The sequence below is a fragment of the Leptodactylus fuscus genome, chromosome 6, assembly GCF_031893055.1.
Source record: "Leptodactylus fuscus isolate aLepFus1 chromosome 6, aLepFus1.hap2, whole genome shotgun sequence".
Lineage (NCBI taxonomy): Eukaryota > Metazoa > Chordata > Amphibia > Anura > Leptodactylidae > Leptodactylus > Leptodactylus fuscus.
In genome coordinates, this window is record NC_134270.1 from 79487845 (window position 1) to 79508177 (window position 20333).

General features: G+C 40.1%; 1 protein-coding gene across 2 annotated transcripts in view; it reads right to left on the reverse strand.

Annotated features, from left to right (window-relative positions):
* NECTIN2 (nectin cell adhesion molecule 2) overlaps positions 1–12161 on the reverse strand; it is a 60245-nt gene extending 48084 nt beyond the window's left edge. For both annotated transcript variants that reach the window (XM_075280303.1, XM_075280302.1), the window contains exon 1: positions 11931–12161. In XM_075280303.1, the coding sequence (XP_075136404.1) occupies positions 11931–11970 (40 nt within the window). In that variant the 5' untranslated portion in view covers positions 11971–12161. The remainder of the gene's footprint in view (positions 1–11930) is intronic.
* Positions 12162–20333: the final 8172 nt, after the last annotated feature.

Genomic DNA, 20333 nt, shown 5'->3' on the forward strand with positions numbered 1-20333 from the left:
TTTTGCAAAAGTAAGACATTTTTTAGAAACTACACAAAAGAATATATTAAAAGGAAGTTCTTCACTGCTTATACTACGACTATGGCATAAGTGATCTGAATTGGCTCACTTTGTATTAGTCTAAGCAGCCACTTTGAACTGAAGGGAAAGATTATGGTTATCCTTAGTGGCCAGAAGAAAGTGACAAGTAATAAGGCTAGTTGTATCCTTGTGGTCACCTAATGTGAAGATCCGTTAGGCTGCATCTTTAATGGGGCATGCCTAGGAATATAATACTTAATTTTACAGATACTTTGCAGAGTATTAAATATTTTTCTAAACATCTTAGTGGTGACAGTCTTGTCTTAATATCTTGCTAAGTATTACAACCATGGCTGCAAGATCATCATGTCTTACTGGTGTCAATTTATTTCCTAAGGGTAAGTTCACATGGCACCGGCATCTGGAGCAGAGTGCACGGCTGGATAAGGCCCAATGAATGGGACTAGTCCCGAGGAGGGGGGTGGCCAAATCATGAGGCAACTCAGCCTGAAGAATGAGCATCTCACTTTTTTTCTGGGACCCGGAAAAAAAACTTCTGAGCGGCTCCCATTGATTTCAATTGGAGCAGTCTTTTTGGTCAGGATTTTGAGGCGGATATGGCCTCAAAATCCCGACTAAAAAATTGTGTGTGAACTTAGTCTTATTAACTTCTTCAGCAGGAACACAGAGGCTTACCACAATAAAATCACAGGGTTCAGAAGAATTAATGTGTATTGGCATCTTATGATATTGATAGAAGTTAACTTTAGCTACCAGTAGCCATTTTACAGGCACATTGATTACGTGGCATCTCCTGGGCTCAGCCTATCATGTTCCATTTGTAATACTGATGCTTCATCATATGACTCCAGGACCTGAGTGTGACTACCAACACTTTTTTTTAGGGTGTTCAAAACTGTGCCTTATACTATAAAATACAATTTTTACCCTTAAGCCATCATTCAGTGAGAGTGGTGGGATTGCTACTTGCATTAAAAGGATGGAGACCTCCAACTTTATTCTTTGAAGTTGATAACAAATGAAGTGCCTGGTCCCGCCAATTATAGACCAATCTAATCACATGTCTGGCAAAGAAATTATTTATTGGGTAAACAAAATACAGGGCTAATAATGGCTACAGAGGACTGTGTATCTACACAAAAGCAGGACTACAGAGGAGCAAGCGTCCACACAAAACACAGGGCTAATAATGGCTACAGAGGAGCAAGCGTCCACACAAAACACAGGGCTAATAATGGCTACAGAGGAGCAAGCGTCCACACAAAACACAGCTACAATTAGACATACATTACTTTTCACACACTGCTTGCCTCTGCTAGGCCGACACCTGTAGAATATTAACACGCTCATTCTTTTCTCTAGCAGAGAGATCGACCTCTAGATGACAGAACGGCCATGGAAACACACAGCACTACAGTACTGAAAAGCTATTTATAGGAAAAAAAAAACCTAGTAGCTGTGGCCTACATGTCTACCTGCTGCACAAAAGAAAGCCCAGGCTGGCGATTCCATTCAGAAAACACAATGATCCCTTTATACCCAGTGTCTGACATTAGCTGCTGCTTTTTTACTGTCAAATTTAGCAAGAAACAAATTTAATGTGCCATAGAAAATGTCCAAAGCTTGGAATGAAATTACAAATCCCCTGGATACTTTGCCACACTGCTATGGAGCTTCAAGATAGTAATGGTGAGTCTTACTCCAATGTTTCAGTAGACTTCGATGTCCTGTATATCTTAGCGTACTGCACCTTTTCTGCAGTGTAGTTGATCTAAAAAAGCTAATTGATTCCTCAGAGATAAGCAGCCACCAGAGACTAGTGGAGCCACCTATCACCAGGAACATAAAGGATCACAGTATTTACGGAATGTGTATCCTAGGTGCATGAACTTCTCATTAGGAACAAGCTGGGAGAGCAAAGAGCAGGACAAACTACAATAGATGCCGGTGACAAAACTAAAGACGGTTTTCTGTGGCAGACCCGTTCTCAGTATAGAGTTTAAACATGGAACATAACGTCCACGCATCTATCCCTTTTCTTTCATTGATGTCTGACAACATGAGGAGTACCATATGGAAAACTAAAACGGGCCCTTGACTAGTCAAGTGTATGGCATAACACCACACAGCTAATTACTTTCCTCCCCCCTTGTACAGGAGAATAAATCATTTCCTTCCCTGTTATTATTGCAGCAATGATAGAAAGTAAAATCCTGTGACTAAAGTATTCAAGTCTCTAGTCGTAGTGGCAGAGCAGCTGTGGCCACTGGTTTGCAGATCCATCAGTCCTGCTATGGGGTTCCAGTCTATGATACATGCACCCCTAACATCTGTATTAGAAATATTGCAAGTCAAATTTTATAAGTGTTTCAGTAATCACATAAAATACACAACTACCTCACCAATGCTACACTAATTTTATTGGCCTCAATCCAAATGGCTTGTGCAAATTACATTAAGAAATGTTAATAACCTACAAAGTCATAAACCCAGCGACTCAATCTAAAATAAACACCCAGACAAAAATACTCATAAAAGTCACTGCCAGTAACTACTAGGTAGCTACATAAACCTCTATGACCTGTCTGTGACATAGCCGATATCCCCCGCAGTTACTACCCTACAATTATGTGTGTGAGTGTAACCACTGAAACTGCAGTCTGGAATAATACAAAGAAGAAAGGCCAGGCTGCGCCAAGCCTAGGTGCGTGTCAGGCACTTATCTATAGTAACATGTATTTCACCCTCCCCCCAAAACAGCAAGGAATTACCGTACCTTCTGTGAAGACAAAAGTAAATTGTGTACTCGTCACATAAAAATCTCAAAACTTAAAGCCCCGACAGACCACCAACCAAGACTATGAAAGAAACAGGCTAAAGATATTATAAACAGCCCCTAGTAATGTGCCTGTAACACTGTACAGAACACTGCTAGTTCTCCATGCTCTTGTGGCATATACTCTATATCATCTGTACAATATTCAAGACCAAACTGTCTATCTGGGGAAGTCTCAAAGAAAGTCCAAAAAAAAATGCCCAAAAGATCAACCAAAATGATTATTGTGCAAGAAGCAACAGTCCATATCCAACTGTAGGACACAATGGCTCCACAGTATTTGCTGGACCAAAAAGTATGTCCTGAAAGCAACCGAAATGTTGTGTTAAAGACTATTCAGACCAAAAAGATACCAGACAGAGGCTAATGCTATTACACACCTAGAAGTCACATTGTTTCTAGAATGGGCCGGTCTATAAAGGATCATGGTCACTGGGCAACACCACAAAGGCTTCATCGTCCCATGTGTACAAGGTAAACAGAGGCTGTACATGGATGAAGTGACAGTAATGATCCTTACAACATATATTCTTAGGTGTCTCGTGTGTCCCAGTTTTACCATCATTTTATCCCATGTATACAGTGTATTTCAGATTTCTCAGTTCTCCTCAGAATTAGAAAAACACATAGTGTGTAGTATTGCAAGTAAACATTATTTTCAATGAAACTGAAGTACAGAAGAAGACAACCCTGACAGGTAGGATTCCAGTTCTAAAATAAGAGAGGCCATGTTTTTCCAAACGATGGACAATACCTTTAGGGGTCCCAATAAACACAAACAGAAAAACTTGGTCCTAATGATTGTAACAACTTATAGTTCATGAGTATTCAGCCTTCTGAAGAGCTTGTATTACAGTGTGGTCAAAATTATGGGGATATTGTCACTCCTTAGGGAGAGACCACCTTGTAGGTGTGTGGAGTCTTACAAAGCCATTTTCGCTCCACTGTGGGGGATCATGGAAAGAATATGCAAATGTTTTCCAATATGTAAATAGGGAGACCATGCCCCTGTATGCTGCCCTCTATGGGAAGCTCCCTTGAACAACATTGTCCCCCACAGTGGAGTGAAAATGGCTTTGTAAGACTCCACACACCTACAAGGTGGTCTCTCCCTAAGGAGTGACAATATTCCCATAATCTGGTCTAGAAGTCTCTCGCCTCTGCCAAGTCAGTTCTCCCTAGGCTGTGCTGATGAGATCCAATCAGATCGAAACGGCGCTGTCCACAGTTGGGATACTGACTGGCAAAATCCTGCATCATTGCAGCAAAGGCTTGTTGGAAAGTCGGGCATGATATTCAAAAGGGAACTTTCCATAGAGGGCAGCATACAGAGGCATGGCTTCCCTATTTACATCTTGGGAAATACATTTGCATATTCTTTCCAATGTGGACAAAGACAGCCATATGACCACACCCACACAAAAAAAAAAAAAAGTTAGAGTAGGTTTCACTAAAACTAATTGATACTGCAGATGAGACTATGTAAATGGTTTTGGAGTGCTACATATATATTACTATCTACTTTAAGCCAAACTGTAATAGCCTGGAAAAGGCAAGTCTCATGCAATACCAGTAGAGTCACATGCCTCCGCACATGGCCAGCTAATAAATTAGGACATTTGATATGGCACCCATGAATTCCAGAATAAATGAAGTTCTACTGTACAATTTCTAAATTAATATGACTTTTACAGATAAAGAGATAAGATATTACAGACTTGACACTAATGCTACCTTCTTCTTGACTCAAGGGTACAAATAAAATAATAAAATCAATGGAAATGTATTAAGTATAATAAAAGTGAAATCCATTCAAATCAGTTTTATCAAACACCATGCGTTCAGTAATACAATACAGCAAACCCACTACAAAGCCCTTAGTACTAGAGAAATAACGAAGAGACGTTTTCACAAGAGCTAGATGCCCACATGGGATCAAACGCACAGTAGATGGATGGTTCTTGTCTTTATTGGTGATATCTATAGCCAATAATTTCACTTTGGCTAAGCAGCCATACTAAAGCGCCACAATACAAGACCTACAACACGCAAGAGACAATTTCAACTTGGCCCAATGGCTAGTAAAATATTAAAAGTCCACTGTGTTTGCACACAAGTTCAGAAACAGAAGCTGAGCATTGTGTTCTTCAGTTCAGTGATGCCGCTGTTTACTTGAGGAAATATAACATACGGGAGGACGTTTCCCTCCCCCCCCCCCTCACATCTGGGTGCAGCATTATTAGACTTAAAGGGGTTGTCCAGGATAATATGAAATCCCTACACTAATCTAAACACCCTCCCCCCCCCTCTTACTTTCTAAATAACATTAATAAAAAAAAAAAAAAAAAAAAAAAAGTGTACTTAGGGATATTTTCTGATAATTTGGTGAGGATACGTTTCCCTATTTCCAGAAACAGATTGTCACTACTACTCCCCCCATCCACAGCTTCTTCCAGTGAAACTGGTCCTCCACCTGTACTGGAAGGGTGCGTGCTCTTCTCCTAGCAGTATGCGCTTACTGCTGCCATTTTTTGTAGATAAAAATATGGATGCTATTATAAGGAACACCAAGTTGGACCTCCCACTCTATTAGCTAATTAGGGGCTGTTAATATCCTATTTTGACATCCATTTTATAGATGTTAAAATGGATAAAAACAGATCATCCATTTACACAAAATCAGAGTTAAATGAAAATGGTTTGTCTCGGTCGTAGGAAGCTTAAAGCAATAGTGTCCCACTATTCGTTCTTGAGTTTCAAAAATCGATATTTACAGTTGCCCATCTTTTTGCATCTGTTTTCATGCAAATTCAATAATTGATTAAAAATTCAAGGGCCCCTTAAGCCAAATTAACTAATCAGCTATCCCAATTAGGTGCCATTTATTGCACAGTTGCCCTCTTATGAGAACCCTCAGGTGGCAGGACCCTGAGGGTCCAGAAATACACAAATTCTGGTCCAGAAATGGACATTTAATTCAGCATTAGTTCATTTTTCTACTGTTTACAAGGTCACCGTATAAAGTGAAACACACGGCTATAATTTTCTTGAAAGGACATATGATACAGGCAGGTTGTACTGTCGCATTGGGCTTTCCATGCCTGCTGCAGACAGGACCCATTCATCAAAGCAAATCAACAGGGTGAATTTGTATTCTGTGTATGTCCAGCTTTAAATGGATTAACTGGCAACTAAAGGTATGGTTTTGGCCCATTTAGCAAGTAAAATAAAAAAATAAATAAAAAACACTGTTAAAAGCAGGTCCAAGTCTTGCCTGTAGCCCATGGGTGACATGTGCCAGCCTAGTCAAAATATTAATTGCAATTTGTCCTATATAAATACACTACTGCACAGAAGTGCATGGGTACCCATAACAATTACTGTAGGACCCCCCTCCCCCCATTATGATGCTGGTCATAGTCATGGGCATTGTAGCTATAGGGAACACAATGATAGTATGACTGCTTCTCTAGTATGTATGGTATGTCTATAGTTGCTGCATGACATACAAAAAGATGCTGTGACACACTGGGATAGCTAAGAGAAGGCTACACAGGCTCCAAAGGTCCAACAGCCCAGCCTGGTTCACATCTGCATTCAGTATTCCATTTGGGGAGTCAGCTTGGGGACCCCTCGAACAGAATACTGAAGGCATTAAAAAGCGGTTAGCAGAGAAACCACATGGACCCCATAGCCTATAATGGTGTCTGTATGTTTTCCGCATAAATCATGCGGACACTGTGTAGAAAACACATACACCCCATTATAGTCTATGAGGTCACTGTGGTTTCTCTGCTAACAGCTTTTTAATGCTTCGGCAAGCAGACTCCCCAAACGGAATACCAAGCCAGGCCTAAGTCCAATGGCAAGACTTTGATGCAAGAAGACCCATTATATAATCTGCAAGTTGGTCCAAGAGCTTTACAAGTCACCTCTCAAAAGAAATAGGTATTTAATTGCTATAAACATTATGGAAAGTGGATTTACCACAAAATACATTAGCAATGTATCCACTAGTTAATCAATATCTGATGCCCAGAATAAAAAGGGGCCAAGGTGACCTTGTCTGACTGGTTAAAAATTTACTTTTACTTTATGGAAATTCCTTTAAATAATCTGAAATACAAAGTACAAATCGGAGGCTTGCAGTATTGTTGCATCTGCTTTATATAAGGCTTGCTTTGTTTTTCCTTGTGCATACAGATGGTCGTACACAAAGATGCACAATTCTTTACTAATAATCACTAGTGTTATGCAGGGAACACGCCTGTATTAAATGTATATCCAACTGACTGTTTCGAGCGGAGAAGACTCTCATAGGCATTTGAAGATTTCTCCTTTATATCTACCCCTCTTCTATGTCGCTGACTGTAACAAGGATGAAATCCGAGAGCAACAGAGCGTAAACCAAAAGCAAAAAAATAGACGTGGAGAAGAAAGGAAGAGATTGTAATAAGAGCAAAAAGATAAATGAATAGGAGGAAGGGGGAGGATGGGGAGGAGAACAATGCAGGATGCATGACTCAGGGACAGGTTGTAAAAATTCCATGAAAGATACAAGTATACTGATAGGGACTTTAGATTGAGAGTCCTATATGGGACAGTGTCTAAAGCGCTGTGGAATATGTTGCCTTAAAATAAAGTATGGAGGCAGGAGGGCTTAAGTTAGAGGAAAACAAATAACAAAAAAAAGGGAGAGGACATCATAAGCAATTAAATAAGCAATGATGTAAGCCATTGCTGCTGCACACTAGAGGTAGCCATTCATTATTGTCCACACTATGGCAAATAATGTCAAGATCATGGTGGTACTAGGGGGGTATACAGTAAAATAAAGTCATAGAGGCAATGTATTTTATAGTTCCCAGGGTATTAACAGGCCCCAGTGGAGACATTTAGTTCTCTGAATGCTGACACACTGCACTGGAAGTCTATAGATCTCTATATACTGACAGGATGCACTGGATGCATATATAACCAACTATATACTGGAATGATACAATTACTTTAAATTAACACCATGTACTAGAGGTTTCTGACTCCAGGTTGTGCTAAAGATACAAGGGCATATGTAACAAAAAGTTGCATGTTGATCCCATACTTTTATTTGGTCTTCAAAATCTGTGAATCATTTAAAATGAGAGAGACTGTAAAAAAAATATAGACAAGAAAAAAAAAAAAAAAAAGCAAACAATCGCAGAACACCAGACCCTACTGCCATGGTTGGCATTATTAACAGGGGGATGGGAGCTCTTTAAACCCCATTCCTTCTGTGTCCAGTTCTGGAGGAATACACAGCTCTATATACTATAGGGATACATACTTACTGCAAAATTGGTAGTCAATGCAAAACTAACAACTATTTACAACTAGTGTTTTGTACTGTGGCCAAGGCCTTAGGCCCCTCTGACACCATAGACTCAATTTAGTCTCCTGTGCATATAGCCCAAGGATGTTAAACTGCACTGGGAGCCTTTAGCTTTATTATTTATATATATTTATGTATACCAGGCATTTGTGCCCCATTCACTTATTGACGAGTTAACTATTCATGGATGTGGAAGCCTAGTTCCCAATATTTGTTAAGGCCCATTTCTGATAGTCAAGACTTCTGGAAAAACTTCTAAGTTCTACTTCAGTTAGCAACTAATATGGTCTCCTAAATGTTCAGCTAGACAGAACTGGGGACATCTAATGATGGCAATCAACCCAAACTAATGTTTTTGAGTGATGTCTTTACTACGCACATTGCACGGAGGAGGAAGAAAACAGACCGGATGGCAGAAGTGTACTTTGCGTTCTTGTAATCACTGCCAATCCTTGGCAATTTCTTGTGAAATAAAGTCTTTTCTTTTTCTGCAGTATTTTTTTTTTTTTTTGTTAAAGTCCAGGTTTGTAGCAGATTAAATCAATAAATAACATTTGTCCACAATACTTAGAACAGACTGGAGATGATGAAAAAGAAAACTAAAAGTACAATACCACTTTCTTGGAATCTGCCAGATACCGCACAGTGGGCATACACTATCAGATAGACCACATATTTAATCTACATAAGCAAAGAGTTATTTGATATATATTGCTATGTCCATATGTCCGAGCAGAACTTTAAAGCTCCTGGGCCTTGCAAGGTCTGTACCAGAACCCAATATACCAAGTTTAAAGAGAAAAAAAACCATCTACACTTTGTGAAAAGATAGGCGCAGCATGTCCGTTATAACTACGGAAACGCCAGCAGTTTCCCTATAGGTATAACTGAAATGGTAAGTCTGCAAACTTTCTGTGAAAAGTCATGCGGGAAGAAACTGATGCGTTGCCGCCACGGTTTTACCTGCAGCACTTTTTTGCTGCGGCACGCAACGTGGGGCCCTAGCCTTAGGCTGAGGTTCCATGTTACAGAAATAGCTTTTTTTTGCTGTAGATTTTGCTGTGGTTTATTGAGCCAAAGCCAAGAAGAAGAACAAAAGAAATGGGAAATATATAGGAAGTACTTATATCTTCACAAAATCCAAATGGGGCCATCCAACACTCAATATTCCATAATTCCTAAACGATAACGGCTATCCCAGCCCAGTCCTACCTGCCCATAGATCATATACAAAGATTTGCATTTTTTATTTTTTTTTAACAACCGACATAAGTCACACATTTTTAAAGTTATCCTGTATGTATGACACCATCTATTGAATGCAGTTAGGCAAAAGAAATTGGATGACTACCGGTAGTTTCACATTCACACCAACCAATTACTATGGGTGATCAGAAATGCATCAAAAAGAACAATAACTGCTACATGTGAATATATACTATAGAAACTGAGGGCCACATAATGACAAAAATAATCTTTTTGGAGAATTTGTTGAACTCTTGTCATTTGTACATATAAAATCTTTATGCAATATTCTGGGCCTTTACACTACAGGGAAGGGTTTTACAACTAGCTGAACCGGAAATACTAGGTGTCGGTATATACTGTAACGGTTAGGTAGATTCATGCTGAGTGTTAAGAGTGACAAACGCATCTAAAAACATCAAGGAACAATGTATTGCTTATAATTTAATGAACATCTATTAAACAGAATTTGGAATACCGTTTTATGATGGCACAGTTATCACTCATCCTTTCATATACGTAAACCCAGCCTTAGCCAAATTGTCACCTGTTGCAACAATATCAAACTAATGATAAAAAAAAAAAGTGCAACAGGGTCTTAGACCATTAACATTTTAGGTACAAGTTTCCCGTTGAGCCCCAAGCCCCGGAAAGATCTCATTCCACAATAACTTCCTTACAACAATGAAACTAACTAGTATCGGTGAGAGAGCCTGGCCTCTGGGGGATGGGGAACAACAAACAGTGTGAGAGCCGCTTCTCCTAGCTGGGTGTGACAAGCTGAGTGTATACAAGGGACTGTGACCTCAGTTTTTTTTCTCTCTCACATATACAATAAGCTCCCCTAGGAGATAGAGCCCAGATCAACCCTCCCCCTTTCTAATTATTACCCATGCATTCCCAGAATTCCAGAACAGCACGGACTAGTCACTTTCTACAGAGCAGACATAGTATAATGAGGGCAGAGCAGTAAACTGCAAGCTATAGAGGATAGAAACCCAGACTGCCCAACTATAGGCTTTAATGGGGGCTCTAAAGCTTATTGGGTCCTCTCTTTTATTGCATTATCTTTTCATTTCTGACTCCATGCAATCCTATTACCTGATGCCATCTGCTGGAATAAGCCCTAGAATTAAAATATTTACAACAAATTCATTTCAATTTTGTGCACAATTGTAGGATAATGTGAAAATGTCGATTGTGTTATGTTAGTAGCCCTAGAAATTGTAGTAGGACTCTACAACGTCGTCCATTCACAATTATCTACTGAGTAAGTCCTCTGGTCTCCTATGGTTGCAGAATACTACAAGCAACGCTAGGGACAAATTCAAGGTAAACCTGGTGTTAACAATGCCTTTGACTAGAGGACCCCAGGGGTGTAGCTATATCAGTTGGTACTGGGCCCTAAAAGCCCCTCTACTACATGGCACAGGATAGGTAGGGGCCCTATTACAGATTTTGTATTGAGGCCCAGGAGCTTCAAGTTACAGCTCTAGAGGACCCTCAACTTTTGTTATCCATAGAGTGTATTCAGATCCTCATCTGGAATTCAGCCGCTCCGATAGAATCACCTATATGTCTAAAATAAATAACCATATCCAATGTACTATGCATTTAACCATTTATGAACCCGCAACCACTTCCTGAATAGACATTTACACCCCACACGGACTCAAAAGGGAAGAAATCCAGTGGGTTTTTCATAGGTTTATGGGTAAGACAAGGAAATAGGAGCTCTTTAGCGTAGAGGGAAAAGGTCAGTGTTACGGTAGGAGAGTTTCATAAGCTATAATTGTAAGGGTGTGCATAGGATCAGTCAGTATATACGGGTAAAAATAACTCCCAAGAGGACTTCAAGGCTATTCAGTCACTGCATAGTTCACTCAGCATACATTGTGTCACTACAAAATATACATATATATATATAGGTCCTCATCTAGCAAGCAAAAGCACCTATATACTCTACACTACGATAGAAAGGTTATATAGGGACCATGTAAAGGTAGGAAGAAAAAACTGATCTAGTAAATGAATACATAGCAGATGGCACTGGACTGTAATATATGGAGCCATACCAATAAATAGCACCGTTGACATATAGATCAGTGGCGGCAGTATAGCAATGGTATAGGATATTATTAATCACCCTGGAAATACTATAACAAAGAATGAGAAATACATATTGTAACATAACCTGTAGCTGAAGGAACACCAATGATAAGAGGACGTATGAAGAGCAGGCACCATAGCAGTATATAGGTGACTGAGGACTAATGTATAGGTAGAAAGGACAGGAATGGCAAGGTAGGGCTGGACAGGGACCCATACAGGTAATAGCTCAGGCTTCAGTGAGAGGCCATATTGCAATAGGGGGCATATTAGTGTGTGTCCTGTGAGGTGGAATGTAAAGTATAGGGTGTATGGGAGCTGTCACCTTACCTGAGCATAGCAGTCCCAGCACAAGGAGGAGAAGCTGCATCCTGCAGGCACTGTGTCCGGCTGTCTCTGCCCGCTACGTCCTGCTGTGTCCCCGTGTAGCTGTTGCTCTCCTCGCCGCTCTCTATCCCCTCAGACGCGGCTCCTATAGGAGACTCTGCTCCTTCTCTCTCCAGTATCAATCACCTCTCCCTCTTCTGAGCTTGCACTGTGGAACTGCTCCCAGCTGCTGACGTCATTCTTTACTATTATCATACTAGACTCCTCCCCTTTCACCTGTTCATCCAGGGATTAACCCTCTCATTACTGCACGGCAGTAAAATCTAGGACACTGCATGATCTGACATGCACAGAGAGGACAGCCCGGATATAATGAAGTCTACTGCTGCTGCTGCTGCTCCTAGAATTACATGCAATGTATTAGTAAGTGTTCAGGATCCAGAAAAACACATGGATAAGGCTAAGGCCACTCATAATCAACCGCAGCCCAAAAAAATGCAGCAAAAACGCATACATTTTTCACTGTATCTCTGCTGCATTTTTGCTCCCCCCATATGAGTCTATGTGGAAAATGCAGCATTTTCACAGGTAAACCACATCATTTTTTTAACAAATCTTATTCAGTTTACCGGGACTGTAAAACACAACTTTTTTCTGCTGTTTGTGCAGAGGCCAAAAAAAATCTACAAGCAGTTTGTGGGATGAGTCTAAGCGAAGGCCTGAGTTACTTCTTACAGGACAAGACCAGCAAAATAGAAGAGATTTGGGGTAATTTCATCCACACATTACAAAAAAACAAATTAGGGGGTCACACGGTGGCTCAGTAGTTAGCACTGTAGCCTTGCAGCGCTGGAGTCCTGGTGTTCAAATCCCGCCAAGGGCAAAAAACCATCTGCAAGGAGTTTGTATGTTCTCCCCGTGTTTGCATGGATTTCCATCCCATATTCCAAAGACATGCTGATAGGGGAAAAAATGTACATTGTGAGCTCTATGTGGGGCTCAAAGTCTACATTTAAAAAAAAAAAAAATACTGCGGTTTCAAAAAAGCAATATGCTATTTTCAGCTGCCAAAATGTGCGTTTTCCCTACAGATTTAAAAAGGGAAGAAAAAAATGCTGAGATAAAGGCATCAAAAATAATATAAAAAATGCTGCAGAAAAAAACAGCATTTTTTATCCGCAGGGGACTTAGCCTTAAAGGGGTTGCCCAGGCAAAAATGGACAACCCGTTGAAAAAAATGTTTAAAAAAACATGATAAGAGGACGCCTGTGCCTGTGCAGTCCAGGCTTCTCAGTCCAGTGAGGGGCAGAAGTCCTAGCTACACATGACCGCTGAGGCCAATCAGCGGCCCCAGCAAAGGACTTGCAATGTCACTACCTATGACATCATGGGTCTCTTTCTGAGGCCAATCAACGGCTTCAGCAGAAGGGATCTGTGATGTCACAGTCAGTGAACAGTTTCACTTTGAGAAGCCTCGAAGCATCAAGTACAGGTGAGTATGATTTTTGTTTTTTTCACCTTCCGCATTAAAAACAACCTCTTTAAAGAGCAAATTCTCTCTAAAAAGTAGATAAATCTACCATTGGTGGCAACAAAGTGAAAAGGAATGATAGAGGACAATTCAAGGACTTCTTGTGTTTTTTATTCCATGTGGAATTTTTTTTTTTAAATAACTGTTAGGATCTGAAAAAGGAGAGGCTGGAATAGAATGGCAGGATTTAATATATCATGCAGCTAGAGAAGGGCTACTGCATGTTATATGATGACTTATTACTTACTAGAGGAAGGTGGAGCAGGTACTACACGGCCAGAGATGATATATTGATTGGTTTCAAAGTTGACCTAAGTGTTCAATAAATCAGCCTCAGTTTTATCAGCTTAGGGTGAGTGGCCTTTCCTTATCCATCTATCTATTATCTGTTTGTCTATGGGGCTGTCTGGCTAGTGAGCTGAAATCCATAAGGAAAGATGGATGTAGATTAAGAAGCCAAGGAGAGAAATATTCTTATTAGAGTCTCATATATTTTATATATTATATTTAATATTATATAGTCTTATATATTCTGTAGAATTGACAGGGTTGAGCTTTAAAGGGGATATCCAGTTTCTAATATTGATGGCCTATCCTTAAGACAATCCAGCAATATTAGATCTGTGAGGGTTTGACATCTGCAACCCCCACACATAATCTGCTCCTGGACAGAACAGCTTGTTAAAAGGCCATCAATATTTGAAATATAGATAGATAGATAGATAGATAGATAGATAGATAGATAGATAGATAGAGAGTATATATATATATATATATATATATATATATATATATATATATATATACTCTATATCTATCTATCTATCTATATATCAGTATTATGGCAAGTAGAGGGAAAATTATATTAATAATATACTAGTTTCATTGTTGTACCATTGCGCTGTTAATCTTAGGCATTATTCACACAGACATCCAAAACGGCCGTGTGATGGTCGTTTTTGTAAAGGCTGTCATATTGCTATTTTAAAAATATATTAACTACAATTCACTTCTATTTTTTGAGATTTCCCTTTGACAGATCATTAAAAAATAGGACATTTATTATTTTTGTTCATTTTCATGGATGTGTGAGATGTGTCAGTAAACTCAAGTCTATGAAGAATCTTTGAAAGCTGGCCCAGACAGATGCAAAATGAATATTGTTATGTTTTGTCCATTTTCACGTATGTTTTTATTTACAATCATCTCAATTTTATGTATGTGATATCACAGACATCATATTCTCTGCAGATTTCTCTAAATTTTGTTGGGTCTGTTGACAGTAGAGCAGTTTCATCTGTACAGGAATACACAGAACCCTAAAGGCTAGTTCACACGGGCACAGAGGGGACGGATTATGGCACGGAATCCACTTCATAATCCGTCCCCTCACAATGGTGGTCTATGGAGATCACCAGCATTCTTTTTTCCCCTAGTGGCATGTTGCCGCTAGCAGAAAAAAGAAACGAGCTGCCCTTTCTTCAGGCGGAATCTGCATCTTGTTGAGCTGCGGCGTCCGCCTCACAGCAGCAACCTCCGGAGTCGGCCCATTCATTTGAGCCTACTCTGGAGGGAGAAGCCGCGACTGACGGAAGCCACGACAGTCGTGGCAGGCGGATTTTGGCCTGAGAGTGACGCAGCTCCCCGCGTTACTCTCGGTGCCAAAATCCGCCATAATGCTCCTCGTGTGAACTAACCCATACTCAACATTTATGTTTCACTGCATTATTATTATTATTATTATTATATTTTGCTTAATTACACAGTGCCATCATATTCTGCAGCACTTTACAGATATTACCAAGACTGTCCCATGTAGGGCTCACAATCTAAAATCCCTATTAGTATGTCTTTGGAGTGTAAGAGAACACCAGAGTATCTGAAGGAAACACATGCAAAACCAAAGGGAGAACATACAAATTCCATGCAGATGTTGTCCTTGCTCACAGCAGAATGCACAAATTCTCCCTCCACACTCCTATGATTTTTATGCCTATCTGTGTAAAATTGATTAAATCTAACTAAACTTTGTTCCACTTGTCCTGCTCTTATTATTCTGTCATTCTATTGCACTTTCTGTTGTTTTCCAATAGCAGAATGGAGCTGTTGCTTTGAATCATGCAGTGATGATAATAGCACAAGTTGCTCTTAGCTTGAAGCATATCGAAAAATGGCTTTGTCTTTCTCAGCTAAAATGTTATATTGAGTCAGCACTGTAAGGTCTATGCCTACCGCTCATTATTGTATACAGAATTCTAAGGTAGAAAACTTAAAAATTGTGGGAAAGGAAACATCCTGGAAATACTGGGACACTTGGGAGAGCCATTACTGCAGCTTTCTGGAGTGTACTCATTTCCTCCTCTTTGATCTAATGGCCACATGAAATTGAGATGAATACAGCGTATACAGAAAGTTAGTCTGTATTGCAATGTTAAAGACTTGTACATTTTGTGTCAATGGCTCATGTGCTATCAAAGATGTTTGAATCAGAATTTTGCTCATTGATCCACCTGTGTATGGTGCTGCAGAATGTACAGACTGAGGGTAATTCATTAAAGCCGGTATATTGAAAACGTTAGCCATAGAAACCAATCATTTAATTATACTCTGACAATAAAAGCTAGAATTGGATGGACAACTACTTTACTTTTCATTAGTTCATTGCAGGACAGATTAACATTGCATGTAGTATAACTCTTATCAGGCAACAAAATGGATAACTCCGGACACAAAAATGGCCACGCAAACTATAGGATCTATTTTGTCTCCAATATCACTTGGCATTTTTGTACTACAACAGACTGAAGGACATATTTGAATCATGACTTGGCTCCACTACTTCATTACATTATAATTATTGGGAAATATAAGTGTGTTATCATTAGTCTGTACTGTCCACCAGCAGATGTTTAGGTTAGCATAAAGATCTGTAATACTCCGAACAGGTATAAAATGCTAGTCCATATGCTTAGTAATACTAGGTGCATAAGCCCTGAATAGAACTTAAAAACTTTCTGATATACTTTGTAGGGAATTTATCAACACCGTTAAAGCAGTTTTTTGGTGTAGATGTGTGATAATGTGGACAGTTGGGCATCTTTGACACAAGGCTCTTTTCTGTTCTACAGTTCACTTGCCACTTTCCACAAATGCGAATACGGCAGGTGTGGCCCGGGGCAGCAATACCTTGATCCAACATATTTACTATAACTCACGCCAGCTTTTTGGCATGAGTTATACAGGAATTCTATACCAATAACAACCTCTTAATAATTCTGGTGTGCATTACGTTAGTTTGGACTAGAGATGGGTGAATTGCTTCCTACCGAGCCAGGTATGAGCAAAATATTCCAAATTGTATTTTTTGATTGACATTGATATAACTTTGGCTTTGTTTACCTTAGAGAGCTAGAAAATAGATAGATGGGTTCCTAGAAGCCCTGACAATGTGGCTCCTCCACACAATGTAATGTTCCATAGGGGACTCTACACGCAGTATAATGTTCCATAGCAGTCCCTGCACACAGTATAATGTTCCATATCAGCCCCTCCACATAGTATAATGTCATATAGTGGCTCCTTGACAGAGTATAATATTCCACAGTGGCCCCTGCACACAATATAATGTCCCACAGTGTCCCCTCCACGCATGTATTGTGTTTTATAGTGACCCCTGCACCCAGTATAATGTTCCATAGTGGCCCCTCCACACAGTATATTGTCCCACGGTGGCCCCTTCACACAGTATAATGTCCCACAGTGGCCCCTGCACACAGTATAATGGTCCATAGAGTATAATGATCGGAGACTCGGGAGGTGACAAACATAAAAAACAATAGTACTTACCTCTCCTGATCAGGTGCACTCCCTGCTTCTGTCCGCCCTCCTCAATGACGTCCCCCTGGGCCTCTCATCATTATATTCTGGGGTCTGACTAAACCCCAATGTATAATGGTAGTAATATTTGTTGGGGTTCACCCAACAAATACTCATGCTGCAGGCCTTGGGCTTTACTTACCGTTCCACGACCTGCTCACGACCATCTCCGCTTTCCCATCTTCTCCCCAGGAGGCCCTCATCAGCGTTATATGGAACACAGATGAGGCAGTCGTAAGCAGGACCGGGGATCGGTAAGTACTCCAGCAGGTTACAGCCATAGTTTATAATGTGGGTGTCAGTGGTACAGACACTCATTTTTAATTTATTAAAAGTTATATTTTAGTCCTTTTTTTGCTTTTTGTTCATGGATATAACCATAGCAATCAGTGGATTAAGTACCATGGAAGTAGCTGCCACAGGGCCCGAGACTTTAGATGCTTTATATATCCTATCCTATCCTGCTAATATTATAAATGTGAAAGTTTGGATGTTTGTGTGTTTGTTAGTCAATCCCGCAAAAACGGCTGAACAGATTTGAATGAAATTTGGCACATAGATAGATAGATCGTAACCTCGATTAAAACATAGGCTACTTTTTATCCCAGTAAATGACATGGCTTCATGACTGTTATGGATTTTTGTTCACATACTATATTAAGCAGCTTTAGGCAGCACCTTATCTTAGTTTCTGATAAAGCCAGGGCTGTTATCTCTCTGTGTAAACACATATGCTAACCCTCAGTGGATTGTGTACAGACATTTGCATATTATCTGATCAGCTCCAGTCAACATGCTGACAGGCTGGATGGAAAAACACCTTTAATCCAAATTGGCAGTTTGCTACTTTTAAACATGGAAAAAGATAATCTAATTTGTTGCAAAATTCTAAAACAACTAATGTAGCCAGAAGTCACAGAGCTCTCCTCAAGCGGAGCTGCCGGGATCATCGGTTCCAACAACACGCTCATCATATGGAGTCCCAGTGAGCTGATGAGATGATGGAACAATCACGGGCACAGTGCGAGGAATGAGTTCAGCGGCAGGCCAGCTTGACAGCTACCAAAACACCAGAGCAGGTAGATCATCAACGCCCGCAACACGCTCATAGCATCAGCTGTCCTTTTGTGGTCCGTCAGTCAGGAGACCATAGTCAAATGTAAACCATTGACTTAATGGGGTCCACTGGACATCCATTGTTGTTAAACTGAAAGTGGCAGACAAAAAACTGTGCAGGCAGGACTTTATTGTTGGTCGATTGGACATGGCTGTGACATATCCTTAGACTGGGTACCTCGTCTTGCGCTTGTCTACCTGTTAACGTCTCCTATTATATTATATAGTGACATCACTTATAGGCATATATAACTTCAATGCTTAGTTTAGACTGCTAAGTTCGTTTATGTCCTGTTACGTTTCTCTGAAATCTGGTGAAGATGTCTTCCACATGAATGAAGTGACAATATCAGCATTAACAGCGTAAGGGTAAAAGCGTAACTTGGCTCTGGGTCAAAAGGAAAAAATTGAAAGTGTGTCATGTATTTGCAAGAAATCTCAGTGATGTGGCACATGATGAGTTTGATATTTATAAAGGTCAGCCTCGCAGAGGACGTCAGGAACTCTTATATACAATACCATAACAAGAACAGGAAGGCTCTAGAAATATGTTAGAACACAACAGGATCTACAGTAACGCCGGATGATTGAATGTTATTGCTGAAAAGGTGCATTTTGAAAGGAGCATCTACCAACCAGCTTTCCAAAGACCCAGAACATCATATAAATATACAGTGTCATATATTTGTGTATCTCCCAATTGTCTGTGTGTCAGTTTTCCTTGTAGCTTTCACATTCTATTCATAAACAAGCAGAGGATAATCAGAGCTCTAGATTTTTACCTAAACCTAGACATTATAGTCTACGTGGTCTGCAGGTAACCGCTTTTTAAGGTGAGGGGCTCTCTACCTTTTGGGTCCCCATGTGGACCTGAATGATGGAGACCTGAACACTAGTGTGAACCTAGCTTAACATATCAAACCTTTTTTTGCTAATAAACAATTTGGTCTTGTGAAATAGATATCATGTATAATACAGTTTTATGTTCTCAGGTTTCCTGCTCTGCGCTTGTTTTGGCTTTGTCACGTCTTACATGTAGTACTGTAACCTGCTGAGATAAGGAGGTTTCTGGACTAACTTCCTGTATTGCCTCCTGCCATGAGCGCACAATCCTTTCTCTGTGACTCACACCCATTCTTTTTTTTTTTTTACAGATTGTTTGATCATTGCTCATTGCTTGTGATTTTGGTTTTCAGTTGTGTCACACTTTCAGTAGGGCTGGTCAAAGATGAGAAGATTTGTCCTTCATTTCATTAGCCTCTTAAAGGGACATATACTGAAGGATATCTGCAATGATAGAAATGCTTTATTTCTACTTGTTATATTCATTTATGTTAGGGAGTTTTCTTGAGAAATAGTATTTCCCATGATCATTAACTTTACTTTAGACTTGAATGGGTTGAATGTGTGTGTACTGCAAAAGAGGGGATAAGCAGTTATGTATGTGACACTGTGCCATTTATCTGAAGCGAAACTATCAACTTTCAGCCTCATAGACATGATTTCTGAAAAAATGTTGTATTTAAGATGATCAGCAGCATTACATTGATCCTAGCTCATAATATTTTTCCCAGTGACCAATAGTTAGCTGAGGCTACTGTGTTGTCATTCTGATTCTGGGTCAGGGGTGTAACTATCGGGGTAGGAGCTGTAGTGGCTGCCACAGGGCCCAGAACATGAGGGGGCCTGGTAGCAGCCGTTACCGCTGCAGATTTTTATTTTTTTTAAGAAGGCTGTTACCTGTTGGCGTAGCTCCAGCAGATAACGGGCTCCATTTATTCACCGATCCTGGCTCCTGCTCACGGCTGCCGGCACTTCTCCTTCTGCGGAGTGCTGTGTGCAGGAGCTGGGATCAGTAAGTAAGGCTGCAGGCCCACGAACCC